The 16,383-nt window shown below is 53.8% G+C and overlaps 1 protein-coding gene across 1 annotated transcript in view; it reads left to right on the top strand.

Moving 5' to 3' along the window:
• Nucleotides 1-16,383, top strand: part of STK10 (serine/threonine kinase 10) — a 116,724-nt gene that overhangs the window by 74,169 nt on the left and 26,172 nt on the right. The window contains exons 6-10 of the mRNA XM_019450302.2: nucleotides 1,032-1,226; nucleotides 1,808-1,889; nucleotides 9,428-9,562; nucleotides 11,648-12,193; nucleotides 14,525-14,655. Of these exons, the coding sequence (XP_019305847.2) occupies nucleotides 1,032-1,226; nucleotides 1,808-1,889; nucleotides 9,428-9,562; nucleotides 11,648-12,193; nucleotides 14,525-14,655 (1,089 nt within the window). The remainder of the gene's footprint in view (nucleotides 1-1,031; nucleotides 1,227-1,807; nucleotides 1,890-9,427; nucleotides 9,563-11,647; nucleotides 12,194-14,524; nucleotides 14,656-16,383) is intronic.

The raw sequence follows: 16,383 nt of genomic DNA, 5'->3' as shown, positions 1-16,383 counted from the left end.
AGGTTGCTGAGAGGATGAAATGCGATGATGTGTATAGAAAATACTCCATTAGGGACACCTCAACGGGAACCCCTAGAAAATGGTTTAATTCTTTTTTTTTTAAGTTTATTTATTTTGAGAGAGAGAAAGCGCATGTGCGAGTGGGGGAGTGGCAGAGAGAGAGGAGAGAGAGAATTCCAAGCAGGCTCCGCGTGGTGTCAGCACAAAGCTCGATGTGGGGCTCGAACCCATGAACTGTGAGATCATGACCTGAGTTGAAATCAAGAGTGGGGTGCTTAACTGACTGAGCCACCCAGATGCCCTGAAAATGGTTTACTTCTTAATTAATTCAACAAGTACAGGTTGAATGTGAGGCCCTGGGCTGGGACTGTGACGATGACAAGTTCAATTCCTACCCTCCCATGAAGTTTCTCTGGACTTCTCTAGGCCATTGTGTTTCCTTCTTTCCCCAAACTATTACTTAAAAAAAAAAAAAAAAAAAAGCAACAAAATAAAAAAAACCAAACGAAACAAAAAACCTCTCTCAGTTTCACACCTAACTGCTTTCTGTTTTTCATGTGCATTACTTCTCATTGTGGAGTTAGGCTCCTTTCTTGCTTGCTTATTACTCACCCTTTCTTTCTTTCTCTCTGCCCTTTCATTCCTCTTTCTCCTGTTCTCTCCCATCCGTTCTGTCTGTGCTGGTGTATTCTCTCCACACCCCCCACCTTGTGCCCCCAGTTTTTTCTGGGCACCTTCCCCTCTGCCTCTACCCACCCCTTCCCCAGGACTCTGTGTTCTGGATTGTTGCTGCCATCTTGTGGTAGGCTTCGGGAACTGCAGCAGGACATGGCGTTGGAGCTCCTTGAAGGCATCTTACTGAGTGAAGACCGTCGTAAGGAAGACAGTGGGATGGACAGCAATGCAAATCGTGATTCAGGAGTGCTGCCAGCTCTCTGACACTAGCTTGTGGTGGTCCTGACCCCCGAGTCTCTGAGAAGGGCCTATGAGGGCCAGGTTCTTAGCCCTGTGTTATCCCTTGGTTGGTTCAGGATGGCCCCCGAGGTGGTGATGTGTGAGACCATGAAGGACACCCCGTATGACTACAAAGCTGACATCTGGTCCCTGGGCATCACTCTGATTGAGATGGCCCAGATCGAGCCCCCGCACCATGAGCTCAACCCCATGCGGGTCCTGCTCAAGATTGCCAAGTCGGATCCCCCCACTCTGCTCACGCCTTCTAAGTGGTAAGGAGCAAGGCCTGTCTGCCTGAGGGTGTTTGCTGCATGGCCAGCAGGCCTGGGTCACAGGGCAGGTAGGATTGGGTGGGTGGAGTGCCCAGAGTGGGGGAGCAGTCGGGGCCTGGAGGTCTCTGGGCCTTTCTGAGTTACCCGGGCCCTCCATGTGCTCTGGACATGGGTTGTCCATCAAAGCAGACTGGGTGATCCCATAAGCCGGATCCCGCTGTGGGAGTCAGTGCCTAAATGAGCCCCAGCAGCCACATGGCACGACCCTGGGCTGGGAACTGAGGCTCGGGCATAAGTCCCTGTACTTGTGTGTATTACCGTGTGGCCTTGGGCAAGTCCCTGCTCTCTGATTTCTACATCCCATCCGTACGGTGATGTTCACAATGAAAAGGTCATCATGAAAACCCCGTAGCCTTCACTGCTTTAGCTCATGAAGGCGCCTTTGTCTTTGAGGGCTGTGTTTGGGAAGCACACAACTCCCAGGAGAGTAGAGTGTGCGACGGGGAGAATTTTCTCAGTTTCTGCCCTCCTTGGAGCTGACTGCTGCCACCGGTGGGCGCCCCCCACCCCTGCTCCCCCAGGTCTGTGGAGTTCCGAGACTTCCTGAAGGTGGCGCTAGATAAGAACCCAGAGACCCGGCCCAATGCTGCGCAGCTTCTGGAGGTAAGCGGTGCCCCTCTCCCGGGGGTGGCGGCCTGCCCCCTCTGCCCTGCCCTTGCTTTGGAGGCAGGAGATGGCCTGGAAGCTGGGTGTGTTTCTCCTCAGCTGGGGTGACCACAGGAGCAACCATTTATTCATCAGCTGATTCTCGCTGGGCGCCTCCTGAGTGCCTGCTCTTGTCCTGGGAGGGCTGTCGTGTGGAGGCTCCCCCAGAACCTGTCCTCAAACAGCTTATGTTCTACTGGGGGAGACAGGCTGCAGACAGCGGGTAGGTGCACATGAAGGGGGGGGAGAAAAATAAAACAGCTCAGGAAGAGGGGGGCCTGGGAGGGTTTGCTCCCCGATAAAAGGAGGGCATGGAGGGGCTCTGTGTGAACAGACACCCAGAGTGGGGGAGGGGACTAGGTAAGTGGTCCTGGGGAGTGGAGGCAAAGGCCTGGCCTGTGAGCATGGCTGGGAAGGGCTAGGAGGCCAAGGCACCGAGCCAGGGGTGAGGGCAGAGATCAGAGAGGCGTGTGGTCTGTCCACCTGAAGTTTGGATGGTTTGCCGAGAGGGTACCCGTACCGCCACGGCGCGCTCACTACTCTGATGCTTTGCAGCAGGACACAGACCCCAGAAGGAAGGCAGGTGCTCAGCGTGAACCATACCGTCTGTGCAAACAGTTTAGGCAGAGCGAGCCACTCCTGTCCCTTCACGGTGGACCCCTCCCCAAACCCAAGTTTCCAGCGGCTTGCTAAGGGCCGGTGGCGGAAGCAGGCCCTTCAAAGGGGGGCAGGCAGGCTGCCGCACTCGCTCTTTTCTGCACGAAGGGCCGTGTCGCACAGGGTCACACGGGGTCCAGGACTTGAGCTTTACCCTGTGTGCAGTGGGGCGCCCCTGAGGATTTGGACTGGGGAGACGGCGTCTGACTTATACTTACAAGGGCCCCTCTGGCTGCCATGTGAGGAGCCTCCGGCCTTAGCATGGGGAAGGTGACGGTGGTTTCCTAGAAGCTTTTCGAAATATTGGGGGCAGCTGGGAGCTGCTCTTTGCCTGGGCTAGTGCCTTGTGTTTTGACAGTGGCACATGTCAACTGCCCACCCATCCTCAGGTGGGCCAGTTGCTGTCCCCATGCCATCAACGCTGATGGGGGATGGAGAGACAGTGGCCTGGGTGCTGGGGAGGGGCTGCTCCTCCACACCCTGCCCCCTCTGGTTCTTTCGCGTGTGTGACCCAGCCTCTGATGTGTGCTGGGGGGGAGGGACCAAGAGGCCACACCAAGCACCGAGCCTTTGTTCACGATCGGCCACTCTCCCTGCGTACCTGCCGTGTGCCAGACACTGGGCCCCCGGTCGACATGCTGGGCTACAGCGCATCCCTCTGGGGTGTGCAGCACAGCGATTAAGTGTGTGGACTGTGGTTGTAAGGTCCTGGGTTCAAATCCCAGCTCTGCCACTTACTGGCGGTAAGACCCTAGGAAATTGGCTTCACTTATCTGTGACCCTGTTCTTGCTTTGAAATGGGATAAGAGCAGTGTCCCCCTTAACAAGGTAGCTGTGAGGGTTAAGTATGAAGATACGGTCAAGTGCTTAGCTAAGGGCCAGCTCGCTGAGTGATGCATTGAATTCCAATGCCTGGAGTATCCTGAGGCCTCATTTTCTGGGTATTGTGTGCTGGTTGGTGGGGAAGCCAGAGGTGGGGGGGGGGGGCGGGGGCATTGCCGTTGGGGCCGATTGTTTCCTGTAAGCAGAGCCTCCTGGCCTGATAACATCCGGCCTCTAGGACAGTCAGGACATTCCACGGAGAAGAGACCAGCTGTCCTCCGTTCCCACATGGCAGCCCTAAAGCCTCAGCCTGAGCCAGGAATTTTTACTCCGTAGTTGGAAAAAATGTCCTGCCAGGGGATCTTCAGCGTGAGACAGAAAGGGTTGCAGAAGAAAGGAGAGATCCCTTGAGATCAATAAAACCTGGCTTAGGCCGCCGTCAGCCTTATCCGTGTGCCGCTTTATCTCTGGGTGTGGGAGGGTAGACCATGACTTGCTGAGGTCACCCGGCTTTGAGTGACAGGTAGACCTCAGGTCTTGGCTTCCCAGTGCCCCCCCTACAGAGCCGCTCATGCCCCTTGTATCTGCCTGCTTCTGGGAGGTTCCTCCCGGCCCCTCAGCCTCCCCACCCCGACCCCCTGTTCTGCCTTGAGCTCACGTTGGTTTCCGATTCACTTGCTCGCTTGCACAGAGATTCTTGGGGACCGTGTCCCGTGGTGATTAGTAACCCAGGCTCTGACCACCCGGCACGTGAGTGGCGCTCGTTCTGTGCCTCAGTTTCCTCGTCTGTGAGATGTGGATAGCGCTTACTTAACAGAATCGTGTGAGTGAATGAGATTCTTTACGTACTGTTTTTAGCATCGTGGCTGGCACGTCAGGTGCTCAGTGTATACTCGTTGAGTTTGTTGTCGCTCTCATCAGCAGCATCAGTGACGTTTACGTTGTCGGACGCGGTGGTGGACTCCGGCCTCAGTGCTCGCCCCTGGGGACCCGGCCGCAGTGGCCACAGCCGATGCTCATCCTCACCCCTGCCAGCGCTTGGCTTCCGGGTCCCCACACCTTCTCGCCCGTCACTCCTCCTCCATGCCCTTCACCGGCTCCTCTTCCCTGTGACTGCTCACCGTGGAAGCGCATCAGGGCCTCGTCCCCCGCCTCCACTCACCTCGAGGGTCCCACCCCAGTTACAGCGACGGCCATGTTTTCCCCTGTAGCCCACACAGCCCCACCTGCCCCACGTCTGCGCCCAGCCGTTTACGCTCCACCGCCACGCGGACGTCCACACCCGCGTGCCCTCTGCTTCCACCAGTGGCCGTCCTGTCTCAGTCCGTGGCAACCCGTCCCCTCAGCTGTCAGGCCCCAGACCGTGCAAGCATCCTTCATACCTTTCTTTCTTGCATGCTCCATGTCCGTTCAGTCAGGAAGTCTGTGGTCCCTGCCTTCAAAACATGTCCAGAATCTGATCACTTCTCACGTCTTCCATTGCAGCCATGGGTCTGAGCTGCCATCAGTGTCTCTCGCTTGGATGATTGCTTCCTCACTGGTCTCTCTGCCCTCCTTCAGTCTGTTCTCAGCGCAGCAGCCAGAGGGAAACCTCCCGTCCCTCCCTCGTTGGCTCCCCCTCTCGCTCAGGCTATCACCCAGAGTCTCGGTGTCCTGCAGGGACCTGCATGATCTACCCACCCCATCTTGACCCCTTAGACCTTCTGCCTTCTTCTGGCCCCCTCACTCACTGCCACCCACTCTGGCCTTCTTGCTGTATTTCAGACACTCCAGGCATACAACTACCTCAGGGCCTTTGCACAGCTCTTCACACTGCCTGTGATGTGTTTTCCTGACACTTCCAGGGATGACTCTCCTTTTTAAGGTATTGTCTCAGATGCTGGCTTCTCAGTGAGGCTTCCACCAACTATCCTATTTCAGACTGCAAACCTGCCACCCCACCACCCACATATTCCTAATTCTCCTTTCCCTGCCCTACTTTTGATTTTTTTCCATGGCTTACTTGTTTATTAAGTGTATTGTTAATCTCCCTGACCAGCATGTCAGCTCTCTGAGGTCAGCAGTCTCTTTTGTTCACTGGTCTGTCCCAAGCATCCAGGACAGTGTCTGATATATGGAGGGCCCTCAGCAAGTATTCATTAAGTATAGTTACTTATTTTTACTCAACAAACTGTTGTATAACCCTTTGTCCATGCCAGGTACTATTCTAAATGTTTAGCAAATGTTAACCAATTTAATCCTTGTGACAACCCTATGAAGTAGGAACTGTTCAGATTTCCATCAAACAGATGATAAAACTGAAGCACAGAGAGGTTAGGTAGCCGGCACAAGGTCACACAGCTTATAAAAGACAGAGCTGGGATATTGATCCTGGTTGTCTCCTTCCAAAGCCTGTTCTCTTGACCACTCTGGTAAGCCTCCTCTCCGAATGAACAAAGGAGAGAAGGAAGGAACGAAGAGAACAAGAACGAGAGAAAAGGTTAGCCGGGGGTGAATTGAACAGATGCTGACAACTGAAACCTGGAAAGGGGTATCTGGTGTTGTCAAAAGCCAGCCTCAGCGTGTAGGACCCCTGGCAGGTGGTTTCTCAGTACACAGAGGAAAGCTAGCCTCCTGCTCTTGGAAAGAATGTCTGTGTAGGTGGCGGGAGGGCTCCTGGCCAGGGAGAAGGTGCCGGTTGGTCAGCTGTGTGGCATCGTGGGGCACCCTGCAGAAAGGGCACTGAACAGCTGTGCCTCTTCCCCAAGGAGCAGACGGCCGAGCTCCCCTCCGATGTGGGCCTCCTGCAGGGGTGCCTGAGCACCTTTCCGGTGACCCGTGTACCCGGACTGGCCTGTCCCCATGCTGGCACACACCGTGCTTCCCGCCTGGGAAGGCCCCAGCCCTCCTTGCAGGGCTTCTGTCTCTCTGCTGGGCCTCGACAGTTTGGGTTTGGGTGTTGTCCTTTTTAGACACATCCCTGGAGGTAGCCGAGCTGAGGCAGTGCAGGAGGTTGTCTCTGCTTCTTCTCTGCCAGGGCTGTTTACACAGCAGTGTTCTGGGCCTCATCAGCCACTGGAGGGTCTGCCCTGTCAGCCCCACTTGCCTGGGGATTCCGGGGTTGGCATCCAGGGCAACTGCCCAACTCACCCGCACCTCTGTCAGAGGGCTTTCTTCCCCATGGCTTCCGCCTCTGCTTCCTAAGGACCCTGGGGTGCTCGTGGGAGGCAGTGGGGCAGATTGTCCTGCCTCAAGAAAGACTCCTGGCCATGCTGAAAAGCCACTGATTTGATCAGTATGTAATGTGCCCTGATGAAAACCTGGTATTTCCAGAAGCCTGTGCCTGCATTCTTTGCCTCTGCCACATCTGCTTCAGCAACTGCAGGGAAGTGTCCTGTGGCTTCCTGCTCAAATTCATGCGTGGGGTTGTGCAGTGTGAGGCTCGGGAACCTTTGGGAACTGATTCTCACCCTCCGTCCCGAAAGCTGTGCCCTGTGGGGATGCAGGAGGGAATAGGGTTGGCTGGGGGTGCAAACTGAGCCATGAAGGCTTCTCCAGCTATGCTGCTGCTGGTGGTGACGGTGGTCGTGGTGGTGACAGTGGCAGCGATGGTGGCGGCAAATGGTGTTGGAGGCGATAACAACGATGTGGATGATAGCTGCCATACTTGGAGCACTTCCTGTAATGCTTCGCACAACCATACTGTTGTTCCCAGTATACAGATGAGCACGCTGAGGCTTAGAGAGGTTAAGTGACTTGCCCAAGGTGGTGGTGGAAGCAGGATTTCATCCCAGGCACCCTGGCTGCAGAATGTAAAGCCAGTACTCTAACCACTACACTCTCCTGCCTCGCATGATTAGTAAGCCCTTTTGGAACCACACTCAAGACCTTTTGGAACCACACAGCAGCCAGACTGCTCCCTTTAAGGGGTGAGTGTTAATACCACTGCTCTGCTGTGCCCTCCAGCAGCTTCCGAGAAGAAAGTCTCAGTTTCTCACTACGGCTGGGGGGACCCTGCATGCACCACCCTGCCCTTCCTCCTCTGGCCCCTCCTCTCTCCTCTCCCCAAAGCCCTGCCTCCTCGGACTTCTAGCCAGCCGTGCCTCCAGCACACAAGCTCAGTCCTGCCCCAGGGCCCTCGCGCTCTGCTGCTCCCCCTGCCTGGAATTCTCCGTGCCCAGATCTTTCCCTGGCCAGCCCCTTCACCTCCCTCAGGTCTCAGCTCAAATATCACCTCCTCTTGGAGGCCCCGCTGACCGCTGACCGCAGACTAAGTAGCCTCCACTGCCCAGCCCAGGCCCATGCAGTTCCAGCCTCTTGCTGTCCCATTACCTGATCTGACGTGATCCTGTTTGTGGGTTGGCCATGCGTCTGTTGTCTCTCCCCCTCAGCTGCAAGCCCGTAGGGGCAAGGACCTTGCCTATCCTGTTGTTGAGCCTTATCTCAGATCTCAGCACGTGGCACAGCATGTGGCTGTGGCAGGAATCAGATAGTCAATGGGAGCATGGGAGAGAAAGGAAAGAGATGAAATACTTAAAATCTTTACTAGTTTGGACTAGAGAAAGCCCAGCTGGTGTAGGGCTCTTTAAAAGGAGTGAGGTTTGGTGCTTTTCACATGTGCAGAGTTAGGTGACCAAGTGGAATGGGGTGGTGCCTCATGAGCCTCCACAAATGAACGGTTGTAAACGAACAAGCAGATAAAAATGATTTGTAATGGACCTATCAGTTGTGAATGTGTTTACAGGGCGCTAGAAAATTTATTCTTCATCATTTACATACTTTCCTGCAATCTCTTTGACGCTGTTCCTCCGCTGATAAATTTTCTGACCGTAAAGGTGGCAGATGTCATCAGAGCCTTCCTCTACATTTCAAATGAGCAAACTCCAATTTAATGACTGCCCCCGCTCCCCATACACACTCCTGGTGCTGGGGGTTGGGCGCCCAAGGACAGATTTCTACCAGGGAGATGCTTGTGCTGATGTAACATCTGCTGAGGCCTTGAAAACTTTGGTGTTTTGCAAGGTGTGTGAAAGAACCTTCTTTCTTTCCTCTTCCTTCCTTCCTTCCTTCCCTCTCCCTTCCTTCCTCTCTTTCTCTTTCTCTTTTTCTCTCCCTTCCTCTCTTTCTCTCTCACCCTCTCTATTCCTTCCTTCCTTCCTTCCTTCCTTCCTTCCTTCCTTCCTTCCTTCCTTCCTTCCTTCCTTCGAGTGAGCCAGAGAGAGGGGGCAGAAAGAGACGGGGAGAGAGAGAGAGAATCCCAAGCAGGCTCTGCACTGACACAGGGCCTGAATTTGCAAACCATAAGATCATCACCTGAGCCAAAACCAAGAGTCAGATGCTTAACTGACTGATCCATCCAGGGGCCCAGAGCCTTCCTTTTTTAAAGATGCAATGTTTCTGTAAATGCCTAGGAATAGAACATATACAGCTTTGCCTTAAGAATTTGCAAACACGTGCTCGCTCCGGCAGCACATGTACTAAAACTGGAGCGGTACAGAGATCACCACGGCCCCTGCGCAAGGATGACGCAGAGATCAGCACGGCTCCGTGCAAGGACGACATGCAAATTCGTGAAGCTTCCGTATTTAAAAAAAAAATTAATAAACTGCTGTCGATCTCAAAAAAAAAAAAAAAAAGAAAGAAAAGAAAAAAGGATTTGCAAACACATGGGGCGCCTGTTTGGGCTAAAACACTTCCTTGTACATTATTTCGTTTAACCCTTACGACCTCCCTGTAGGTTTGGCATTATTATCTCCACTTTGGAGATGAGCCTGCAACTCAGGGAGGGAAAGTGACTTGCCCAGTGTCACATAGCCGGTGAGTGGCAGAGCCACTCTCTTCCACCCACCCTCTTCCACCACCCACAGGACTTTGTGAGCTGCCCCTGGCCCACCTGTACCAAGTGTATGTTCACATTTCTCTCAGAGATGCCGTTGGCCTTCTCTGCCTGGGAGATCGTCTCCCCTCCGCCTCTGCCTCCTCCTCCTGTACCCTCCAGCCCAAAGTAGTTCTAATCCAGGTGTGTCTTACCCCCTCAGCATCCCTTCGTCAGCAGTGTCACCAGTAACAAGGCTCTGCGGGAGCTGGTGGCTGAGGCCAAGGCCGAAGTGATGGAGGAGATCGAAGATGGCCGCGAGGAGGGGGAAGAGGAGGACTCCATTGAAGCCGCGTCTGTAAGGCCTGGAAGAACGGGCGCTGGGGAAGGATGGGATCCCAGCAGGCCTTGGCTGGTATAAGAGGGAACGTGCTGGGGTGCAGGAAGGATTCCTGTTCTCCCACAGCTTAGAGGCTACAGGCTCCCGTATCGCCGGTTACGTGAGTCAGCTCACGGGCCGGGGTGAGGCAGCAGAGTGTATTGGCCAGATTCTGTAAGTTTTCAGGAAAGAGCAGTAATCTGGATTTTCACTTGGGAGCTTCCAGTTTTCAAAAGTTGGTAGCTGAGTCATTACTTCCCAGCCTTTTTCCTGTTGTGGCTCACATACAAAATGAAAATGTTTTAGCACACCGTGGGGTAAATGCAGATAAAGGCTGCACGTGACCGGAGGCAACAAGCCGAGGGGCTCCGGGTACCCCAGACAGACCCTGTTTGGCTTCTCACGTGCCCAGGGGACCCATGTCTTGGCACATTTGCAACCCATCTGCAGCTTCAGCACTTGGCTGAATTTAAGTTTAAATTAAAGCTAATTTAAAATTTTAAAAACATCTGAGCCAAGCAAAACATGTCCGTGGGCTGGATTCTGTCCTGAGCTGCCGCTTACATCCCTGGTCTAAGCTGTTTGGGAAGGGCCTCTTCCAAGAGGGAAACTTGAGGTGCAGGTGGTGTTGTGGACCGAGTGAGGCAGGGGCTGGCCTTGTCTAGAGGGAATGGGCAGTACGGTGCTCTCTGGAGGTTAACGGGATCCTGGGAGGAGCCAGAGGCTGGTGTGAATCCTTACTAGGGTGAAGAAGGGAAGACCGAGGAGGACGAGCAGAACCAGCACAGTAGCCACAGCCTTTTACTGAGCCCTTGCTGCGTGCTGGGCACTCTGCAACTCTGATAGGAGGACCAGGGCTCCATTTAATAGATAGGAAGACTGAGGTCCGAGCAATGAAGTGGCTGGTTGAGCTGATAGGAGGCACAGCCAGGTGTAGGAGAACCATGGTGGGAGAGGGAGGTGGTGGGTCTGGGGCCTGGCTCCAGGAGGTGGCAGCAGGCAGCGAGGTTGGGGAGGGAAGCAGCAAGCGGGTTCTCTGCAGGTAGGAGGCTGCTCCTTGTCATGAGGGCGGTGGGGCTAATGAGGGTTTCAGGCAAGGACATTGGTGTGGGGATGATAGGATCAGATCTGAATTTCTGAACCATCACCCTAGGGGTGTTGAATAGGAGGTGGATTAGAGTTGCTTCTGGAAGCTTCCATATCCAAGGTTAAAAACCAGCGGCCACTGGGACCCAAGGGAGTGCTAATGGTGTGATTCCATTAATATCTAAAACCCAGCAAACTCGCTTGTAACACTTAGAGATCAATGTCAGGACAACTATTATGTTAAGGGGAGGGACAGACATGGAAGGGGGGTTTCTCTGGTGGGCAGTGTTCCATTCCTGATGTGGAAGGCGGCTAAGTGGGTGCTCACTTTATTCATTCATCAGACATTTATGTTTTGTTCACAGAACTGGGTGTTGTATTTCACAATAGCAACATTTCCAGTACTTTCCACCCTTCTCCCCAAAGAAAAAGCTCTAAAGAAAAAACAAAACAAAACTTTAAAAACTCAGTGGCTGATAGGCTGAGTCCAGCCCCTGGATAGTTTGGGTTTAGTTTTTACGCAGCTAAAAAAACAAAAAACAAAAAACTGGAATTAGCTGCCGTCGGAAAGTCAGAAGGTGTCAGGTAAAAATCCGGATTCCAGCTTGTTTTAAAACAGTTGGAAGGTCTGTCCACAGGGGAGCCATTTCTCTTATATTGTCACAATTAGCTGCAGCAGAGTAGCCACTGGCACCTTTAGACAGGGCATCAGCTGTCCAGCTGGCCACAGTTGCCTCCAGTCCTAGGAGGAGAAGCAGGCACCAAACTAACTCACAATAAGTAGTAATTTTATTGTTGGTTGGCCGGTAGGGAGTGGTGAGGACTGTGGCTCACTGGAGAGGGATACCTCCTCTGCTTCCTGGGTCCTGGCCTACTTGACCTCGTGGGTGTCTGCCTCTCCGGCCCTACTGCATCTTGGACTCTGGCCTGGGACATGACATCGCGTGGCCTTGACTTATTTTTTTTTTTCTTCCCTAGCCTCTGGGGAACCATTCTCGAGACTCTTCTGAGGTGAGTCAGCTGAGTCTCAATACCGACAAGCTTCTCAAAGAATCATCTTTCACCTCACTGCCGCCCAGCCAGCCCCAGGACAACGTGAACGGGCCCAGCCAGCCCTCTGGGGACAGATCCCCCCAAAGCGCCAGCCCCCCGGACGTGGCTCCTGGAGACAAGAATGGCCTGGCAGTGCCAGCACCTCTCCGGAAGTCCCGGCCAGTGTCCATGGATGCCAGAATTCAGGTTTCTGGGGAGAAGCAAGTCGCTGACCAGGGCGGGGACCTCAGTCCGGCAGCCAACAGGTCCCAAAAAGCCAGCCAGAGCCGTCCCAACAGCAGCGCCCTGGAGACCTTGGTTGCCGAGAAGCTGGCCAACGGCAGCCTGGAGCTCCCCACCCAGGCAGCTCCGGGCCCTTCCAAGAGGGACTCGGACTGTGGCAGCCTGTCCACCAACCAGAGCGTGGACTACAGCACCTCCCTCTCAGCCGACCTGTCCCTAAACAGAGAAACAGGCTCTCTGTCCGTCAAGGTAATGCCACCTCTTGTACCGCAGTTTGAGGGCTGTGCTGCTGCCCGGGCTTGGTTTTTGAAAGCGTTTAGCTGGTGGCTGCCTTCCATCTTAAGTGGTTCGTGACGATGGCTTTTCTTGAAAGATCTTTGAGCTCCAGCTCATAGTTTAATCTCCAGAATATCTGGGTTCAGTCTGGGATTTAGTCATGCCAGGCGGTTGGTTCGATTTGTGTAGCCATTTCAGTTGGGTTCGGTTAAAGGCCCGGGTGAAATTCGGGAGAGAAGTCTAGGAATGAAGTTCTCTTATTTTGGGGTCCGCCGTGTGGTGCAGCTGCTGACTGGGAGATTCGGTTATAGGCAGTGGGCTCAAGGCGCTCTGTGGGGTCAGTCGCCTTTCTGGACGTGGGTAACATCGTGAATGGCAGCAGCCACTGTGCTTAAGGCCTCAGCATGGAGGCCAACACCGTGAAGCGCTTTAAAGAAAACGGAGGTTCCATTTCTCAATGTACAGATGAGCAAACAGATGCTTAGGTGGGAAGTGGAGGGCTGGTGAGACCCACGGACTTTGTGCTCTGAACCCCACATGCCGTTCTGCTTTCCCAGTGCAAGGCTGGCCGCCTCCCCAGGGTGAGCTGACCCCTCCCCTGCCTGCTCTGATACATGTCAGGGTGTTCTTGAACTCACTGTTGGCCACTTGACTAAGGCCACACTGAGGATCTCCCCGAAGCAAGGCTGATTTTAGGGAAGATACTGTATCATTTGGTTTTTTTCTCCCATTGTTTACTTGGTGGAAACCACACAGTAGAGACTCAAAAATATTTGCTAAATGAAAGGAAGTGAAAGAAGGAAAAGCAGCTGGCCAGCCCAACAATTAGCCTCAGGACCAGAAAGATAGCATGGTTCTAACACGTCACCAGGACAGGCACAGACATACACGGCTCTTCTACACACATAGCATCAGGGCCCATCATCTTCCTTCAGACAGATGTCCTGTCTCTTCTCTAGTTAAAAAAAAAAAAACAACACTAAGAAAAAACAACAACAAAAAAAGGCCAGAGCAGGGTCTCCCCTGCCTATTCTCAAGGGTGTTGAGAATATTCCTTTGCTGGCTGACTGGCAGTGAGCCGGGGAACGCGGCTGTGCTGATAAAAGTCCATGGGCTGCATCAGCATACCTTGGTGAGATGAAGGGCTTGTTACCTCGGGGGCAGGAGGCCCTGTGATCAGGGTTTCAGGGTGAGGGCCGCAGCCCCAGGCCACCTTTCTTCCCAGCCACTCTCCATTTCTCACCGCTAGTCTTGGTTGGGCCCTAGGACATGTGACTGGGTACTGTAGGAAGATGAGAGTCAGGTGTGGCTGATGGGAACAGGTGGAAGCTTTGGGGTGGGGGTGGGGGGAGCTGAGCCCTCAGGGAGTAAGGACCGTCCACTGGTCCTGGCTGAGCAGGAGTGGGGGTTCAGCGCACGCTTTGAGGGTGCAGAGACCTATGGCAGGGTGCCACCCTGGCCTGCCCTCCTTTTTCTGGCTAGAAGGCCCTTGGAAGCCAGTGGAGGTCAGAGGGGGAGATGCCATGATGACTCCAGCCGCAGGCCCGTAGGCTCTCAGTTGAATCAGGACACCTCCAGGAGTCCCAGCAGCGTTTTGTGAGTGCTTGCGTCTGAAATGTGTGGTTATTCACAGGAAAAGGTCATGAGTAATTTCATGGGGGCTCGGATGGGCGTGGCCTCCTGTGGAGTTCAGGTCAGCTCAGGTTTGGCTTCCAAAACAGTTATGAACTTCAGTTTGCCAGGCTGTTTGGATTTTGGCACTTTGGGTAAAAGATTGTGGTCTACGGTAATAACTGTGAGCTATAAATACCAATGTACTGCCCAGTTGCCATGAGCTGGGCTCAGTTCTGTGTCCCCCACGCATTCTCTCAATGTATCTTTGTAACCATCTTGGGCGAGGCAAGTACTGCTTTTCTCTTCCTCTGACAAGTTGAGGAAGCTGAGGCTTGGACAGGACAAGGGACTTGTTCAGAGTCACAGAGCCAGTAGGTGGTAGAGGGAAGATTGGAACCCTGACCATTCTGGTGCCATGTCCTGTATGTGAGTGTGCTGGCAGCCAGGTGTGGGGCCAGCAAGTAGTATCCGAAGGCCAAGATCAGGGGGATCGGGGCGGGGGGGGGGCAGTAAGCCCAGACACTCAGGACCCCAAGTTGAGAAGCTTGAGGCAAAAGGGGGATGATGGACAGCTATGTCGTACCTGGACGTCGAGGCTGTGGGGTCAAGAAGGCTCTGTGCCACACTCCTGTGTCACCCACAGACTCCTAGCTGATCCTGAGCTTTACCTAATGATTTTACCCTGCCCAGGATTCAAGACTGCACAACAAAACCCTCAAGAGGACACGCAAGTTTGTGGTGGATGGTGTAGAGGTGAGCATCACCACCTCCAAGATCATCAGCGAGGATGAGAAGAAGGATGAAGAGATGCGATTTCTCAGGCAAGCCTGGGAAGGGCCAGTGATGGCTGTAACAGAGTGGGGGTGTGGTGAGAGGGAAGGGTGTAGGTTCCTGTGGTTAGGGAGCTACGTACAGCTCTGAAGTAAGGGATCAGGACATAAAAGGAAACTGGTTTTGCTCCTGTGCTTCCCAATCCACTCAACCATCCATCTGCCCACCCACCTATCCATTCATTCACTCACCTGCCCATACATTTACCTGTTCACCCACTCATCTACCCACCACCCATCCACCCACCCACACATATCCATCCACCACTTATCTACCCACCATCCACCACCTATCCATCCACTTACCCATCCATCTACCTGTCTATCCACCCGCTCATCTGCCCACCATCCATCCATCCTCCCACCCACCCATCCACCTACCCATCCATCCATCTGCTCACCTATCCATTCATCCACTCACTCACCCATCTACTCACCCACCTACCCACCCACCTTTCCATCCATCTACCCACCTACCCATCCATCTACCCATCTACCCATCCATATACTCATTTACCCATCCCTCCACTCATCTACCCACCCATCCATCAGTCCACCTACCCATGTAGTTACCCACCCACCAGGGTGGGGTATATGGTGGTGACCCAGATAGCTGAGGCTGTTGCCATTGTAGAACTTGGACCTAATGGGCCAACACAGGATACACAAGATAATCCCCAGTAGTGGTACATGCCGTGAGGGAAGTAGTGGGTGATATGACAGTAAGCCCTGGGCTGGCGGAGGCTTCTCTGTATGTGGGAAACAACCTGAGTGGAGTGGCTGGGGGAGCACAGAGGGGCCTGCGAGGCTAAGGCCCAAGCAGTGACTGTTGGGGCTTATTTAGGGAGCTGAGATGACAGGGCTGGAGTGTGGAATGTGAGGGCAGAGGTCACGTGGGCCTGTGGGCCAGGGTGGAGGAGTGTTGATTCTGTCCCAGGCACAGCCAGAATGGAACAGCTGGAGAGTAACTGGCTCTCCTGTCCCTTTTGAAAGATGGCGCTGGCTGCTGTATGAGTGTGGGCTGTAGAGGGGCAAGGTGGACTTAGGGTGACAGGGAGACCCCGTCCAGGACAGTTGGGTTGTAGGCTTGGGCTGGGGCAGTGACCGAGAAGAGGGAAGAAGTGGTCAGTTCAACATGCATTTTGGAGGCAACAGCACTGAGACTGGTGAGGCGGGGAGAGTGTGAGGCACAGCTGTCTGCTGTGAACCATTTCTGCACTTTGGAGGTGCTCAGGCCCCCTAACAGCCTTCCATGGGGAGACCCTATTCCCCCCATTTTGTAAATGACAAAACAGTGTTTTTTGGCAGGTAAGTACTTGTCCCGGTTCACTCAGGTGCGAAGGTAGAGCTGAGATTCTAACTAGACCCATGTGAAGATTCTACCAGGCTTCCACTGGACTGGAAGCTTCCTGGGGCTGCCAGGGAGAGGCTTAGCTCCCCCTGGAGCTCCCTTGGGGCCAGGCCTTTGCAGGGTAAATTCATGATTAGTTTGGAAAACATTTCTAGAATGTCAGACACATTGATACTTATAAAAAGCACAAGCATTCCAAAGCCAAATGGAAGCGGTTTTGGATGCTCTGGGGTACTTCCCCCTCTAGGGACCACAGAGATGAAATGCTGCCTTTTCATTAGTGGTGTTTCTGCATGAATACACATACACGTGTACACACACACACACACACACACACACACAGAGTCGTCCTCATCATGTGGGCTGGG

Source organism: Panthera pardus, unplaced genomic scaffold, assembly GCF_024362965.1.
Source record: "Panthera pardus isolate Hobbes unplaced genomic scaffold, ASM2436296v1 HiC_scaffold_2, whole genome shotgun sequence".
Lineage (NCBI taxonomy): Eukaryota > Metazoa > Chordata > Mammalia > Carnivora > Felidae > Panthera > Panthera pardus.
The sequence above is the reverse complement of the archived record's forward strand: the minus strand, read 5'-3'. Positions and strand labels throughout refer to the sequence as shown.